This window comes from Cynara cardunculus, assembly GCF_001531365.2.
Source record: "Cynara cardunculus var. scolymus isolate 2C chromosome LG 8, CcrdV1, whole genome shotgun sequence".
Lineage (NCBI taxonomy): Eukaryota > Viridiplantae > Streptophyta > Magnoliopsida > Asterales > Asteraceae > Cynara > Cynara cardunculus.
In genome coordinates, this window is record NC_037535.1 from 13,657,772 (window position 1) to 13,661,942 (window position 4,171).

Genomic DNA, 4,171 nt, shown 5'->3' on the forward strand with positions numbered 1-4,171 from the left:
ACTAAAAAACGTCTTAAGTCTGAAATATGAATCAATTCATTTCAATTAAATTTAACTGAAATATCCAATCATTTAAACCATTTGTAAACTACCATCTATTTTCAACACATTCAAAAAGTCAATTGAAATATGTTAATTGATTCAACACACAATTGAAAACACGAACGAAGTCTCATAACAACTAGAATCAATATTCATTTTGCATTAATTGTGTTGTAATTTCTTCTCTTAAACTAGTCATATATGTTTGATCAGCAGCACTCCCATGCGATTGAACCTCTTAAGCCTTATCCTCATCATCATTCCCTTGCACGTCGGTTTGGTCATACTCAGAAAAGAACTCATCACTTAAACCTTCCTTTCGTATGAAGTTGTGAACCGCAAAACATGCAATAACAACGTCTCTTTGAACMTCAAGTGTAAATGGTGTCATTCTTTTCAATATTGGAAAATATGCTTTCAGGACGCCATAAGAACGTTCAATAACATTTCTAAGTTTCGCATGGGAATGATTAAACTTTTCATACTTGTTCATTGTTCGTCGACGACGAAAATCTCCGAGCCAATATCTAACATTACGATACAGCGTCATAATTCCTCGAGTATTTGTATACACAACATCACATAGATAATATTTATCTGAAAACAATAAATAAAATGTTTGTTCAATGGTATATAGTAAATATATTACCTATAAAATCAATAGTATACCTAGAGGAGGAAATGGAAATCCAATAGCACTATCTGTTAAAGCTTTGGACAAAACTCTAGAATCATGTGCAATTCCTTCCCATCCGGCAACAACAAGTGTACAAACCATGTTGAAATCACAAATTGCCAAAACATTTTGATAACATTCACCCTTTCCTCGTGCTCTATATAAATGTTGTTCTTGAATAGGGACGATAACATGCATTAAAGTTCCATCCTAGGCGCCAGTTACTCCCTACATTAAAGCTAATAGTCAAAATAAATTTAGTAAGGAAAGTTATACAACTATTATCGAATTATTTTTTACCTTAATATTCGTTGTAACCTCTTATTATTCCCCGCGATGTCTGGATTAGGATTGAATGATGTAGGAACTATGATCTCTTTTGAAAACTTTTTAAGCAATTCAGTGCTTACCTCACTATATCAATCCCCAAAATCTTGAATTTGCATGTCCATAACAGTGTTGAAAATATTAAACTTGTAATAATGACGATTGGTGATGTTGGTCCTTCGTCTTCCGTTTTTTGAATAACGGTCTTCCATATCCAAAGCTTTAATACCATTTGCTTCAGAAAAAGAATACATTTTCTTCAAAAGTGGATCAAAACCAGTTTCTCTAAATTGTTGCAATAGTTGTTTGGTTCCTCTTATCAATGAAACCGCTTCCAAAATATCTTGATCGTTTTCTTGAAGAGCCCGAGACAACAAGTCTATGATCTCTAAAATATGAAACATCAGATGCAAATAAATCACGAAATCAACTGTCTTCAAATATGCTAAAATACCAGTTGCTTGAGTGCGACTAAAACCATTATCCCCGTCCTATTCAACATACTAGAGCACTTCAACAACATTTAGAAACAAAGCAATCAAGCTCAAAATGGTTTTATAATGAGAACCCCACCGTGTATCTTCTGCTCGTATAAGAGAAAGCTCTTCGTATTTCCCTGTTCCAGTTTCAACTTCACACTTACCAATTGCTTCTTGCACTCTATCTTTGTAACTTTGTCGAAGCATGTCTTTACGCTTGCAAGAAGCATTCACCACATTGATCACCATTCCTAGCATATTAAAAAAGTTCTCAACTCCGTCATGTTTATTTGCAACTGCCACAACAACTAATTGAAGTTGGTGAGCAAAGCAATGGATATGATATGTCAAGCTATTTTCATTCAAAATCAAGGCCTTTAATCCATTGAACTCACCACGCATATTGCTTGCTCCGTCATAACCTTGCGCTCTTACCTGTTCCAAACTCAATCCATGTTCAGCAAATAAAGTATCAATGAGAAAATTTAAGAATTGAAAAAGATGTCCCCGTCACATGAACGATACCAAAAAATCTCTCCTTAACAATACCACGTGCATCAACATATCGTAAAACCACCGCCTTTTGTTCCTTCTTAGAAACATCACTAGACTCATCAACTAGCAATGAGAACACATCATCACCAACTTCTTTACAAATGGATTTGAGTATTTGATTTGCAAAACAAGCAACAATATCTTTTTGAATACTTGGAGACACCATTTGATCATTCTTTGGAGCATTTTTTAATACAACTTTACCTACATCCTCATTGCAATCACCAATTAAGGCTAATGTTTCTAAGAACATGCCTTTAGAAATAGACATTTCGGATTCATCATGACCACGAAAGGGCAATGCATTCTTCAACAAGAATCTACAGGCCTTAATTGAAGCATTTAATTGTATTCAGTGCTCATTCTTCTCCTTCTCAGTTTTCTTATGAAAGGCAACAACAATATATCGATCTTGGCTCATTAGATCCTCACTTTTCTTAAGTGCTCTATTGTGAAAACTATTAATGTCGTCGACATGAAGACCAAGTCTTTCCGTTTTATTGCAACTATTAAAGCCATCTGTTACAAAAGAATCACTCCTACATTGTCCTACATAATGATCTCTAAACAAATAACAACACAAACAAAAAGCTCTATCCGTTTTTACACTATACTCCAACCAATTAGCGTATTGATCAAACCAAGCCGGACAAAAACGTCTTCCTTTACTCTCGACAAATTGTTTTGGAAATGCATGACCACGTGGTTGACAAGGTCCTCTAATCAAGTATTTTCTCCTTATTTCATCTATTTGATTAGGATGATATTTTGAAATTTTTTTCCTATCGGCTGGATCCCAAGGAAGATCGTTCAAATCAATTTCATAGGGCATTGAAGGTGCAGAGCTCGATTCAGGTGTTGATGCTATCCTTTTAAAAAATCTTTCCATTTTTTCAAGCAATATCAATAACAAGATAAAAATCAATGGTTTATCATCTTAAATTCAAGTATAAATAAAAAATGGTATAAAATGACATTTGAGCAGGATGAATTTTTAGGTAGAATTGAGGTCACAAACTACCTTTTCCATTTGCCTACAAAATTGTAAAATTAACCTAATCTTTCCATTTGTCTACAAAATTGTAAAATTAACCTAACATAAGCATAAAGCATTCACCAAATCACCAATTATGAAGCAAACAACAAAATCAAAGTCATTAAAAATTAAAGATTGAAAATCAAAACTTTAGTTTTTTATTTTTACCCAATTTAGAGTGGCAATAGATGAAGCCGGTCGGGAGGAAGCAAGCAATGAGAAAGCAGTTAGCAATGGGCAGTGGATGTGGTGTGTGTAGCAGCAACAACGAACCATAGCAGTAGCATCACCGAACCGTAGCAGCAGCAAGAAGAAACAAATCAAACGATGGTCTAAACTTGGAAGTGATCGATGTGCAGCAGCAGCAGGCCAACATGCAACAGCAGCAGGAAATGATGGTCTTGGAAATTTGGAATGGTATGAGTCGTGCACCGTATGGAAAGTTTGACAAATAACAAATGAATCATGGTCTGGGCTAGGGGTGAAGGGCATTCATGTTTAGGTTATTGGGGGGCCAAGACCCCAATCCCATAGCATTACATCCGCCCCTGGGCGGTGGAGTCTTAATATTTTAAAACTCATACTCCATGAACTAATATATATATATATATATATATGAGCTTGTTCAAATACTAACCAAAATTATTGTGCAAACTATGTTAACCCGATCTTGATCGTTCATTTTCTCATCAAACGGTCCTTAAATGAGACTATAAAAATAATCATTTAATTAATATATTAATTGAGATGCCTATGAACAACGGTTCAAAGGGTACTTTTGTAGAAACATCGCATGAACACGGTGAACATTTATATGAACACGGTGAATGTTCATGAACATTACATGGATATGAACACCATGAACACCGTGAATATCGGAATTACCTCATGATGAATTAGAGGGATTTTAAAAGATTTGTAACTCCCAAATAATTATTAGGGAGTTACATAAAGGTCAAATTACAAAATGACCCTTGTATTCAATTTATAAGTTACATTTGAACATAAAGTAAAGAAAGAATGTGATTGGTTGATGTTGGTTAGTAGAGTTAACAC

At 34.6% G+C, this 4,171-nt stretch overlaps 2 protein-coding genes across 2 annotated transcripts; both read right to left on the reverse strand.

The window, feature by feature from the left end:
- Positions 1–280: 280 nt before the first annotated feature.
- LOC112516200 lies at positions 281–820 on the reverse strand. Its single transcript, XM_025123222.1, has 2 exons — positions 712–820; positions 281–639 (listed from the first exon to the last, which is right to left on the reverse strand). Exons 1-2 carry the CDS (start codon positions 818–820, stop codon positions 281–283), a joined length of 468 nt encoding a protein of 155 aa, XP_024978990.1.
- Positions 821–1,548: 728 nt separating this feature from the next.
- LOC112516202 (zinc finger MYM-type protein 1-like) lies at positions 1,549–3,607 on the reverse strand. The gene is made up of 4 exons (XM_025123223.1): positions 3,284–3,607; positions 3,101–3,151; positions 2,039–2,386; positions 1,549–1,959 (listed from the first exon to the last, which is right to left on the reverse strand). The coding sequence occupies exons 1-4, from the start codon at positions 3,605–3,607 to the stop codon at positions 1,549–1,551; spliced, it is 1,134 nt and encodes a 377-aa protein (XP_024978991.1).
- Between the last annotated feature and the right edge of the window lie 564 nt (positions 3,608–4,171).

Excerpts from the sequence above, each read along its gene's own strand:
- LOC112516202 (XM_025123223.1), bottom strand. The coding sequence starts at position 3,607 with ATGCCCTTCACCCCTAGCCCAGACCATGATTCATTTGTTATTTGTCAA. Across the intron at positions 3,152-3,283 it reads CTATTGCCACTCTAAATTGG|ACAAATGGAAAGATTAGGTT; the intron begins GTAAAAATAAAA and ends ACAATTTTGTAG. Across the intron at positions 1,960-2,038 it reads GATTTTTTGGTATCGTTCAT|GTAAGAGCGCAAGGTTATGA; the intron begins GTGACGGGGACA and ends AGTTTGGAACAG.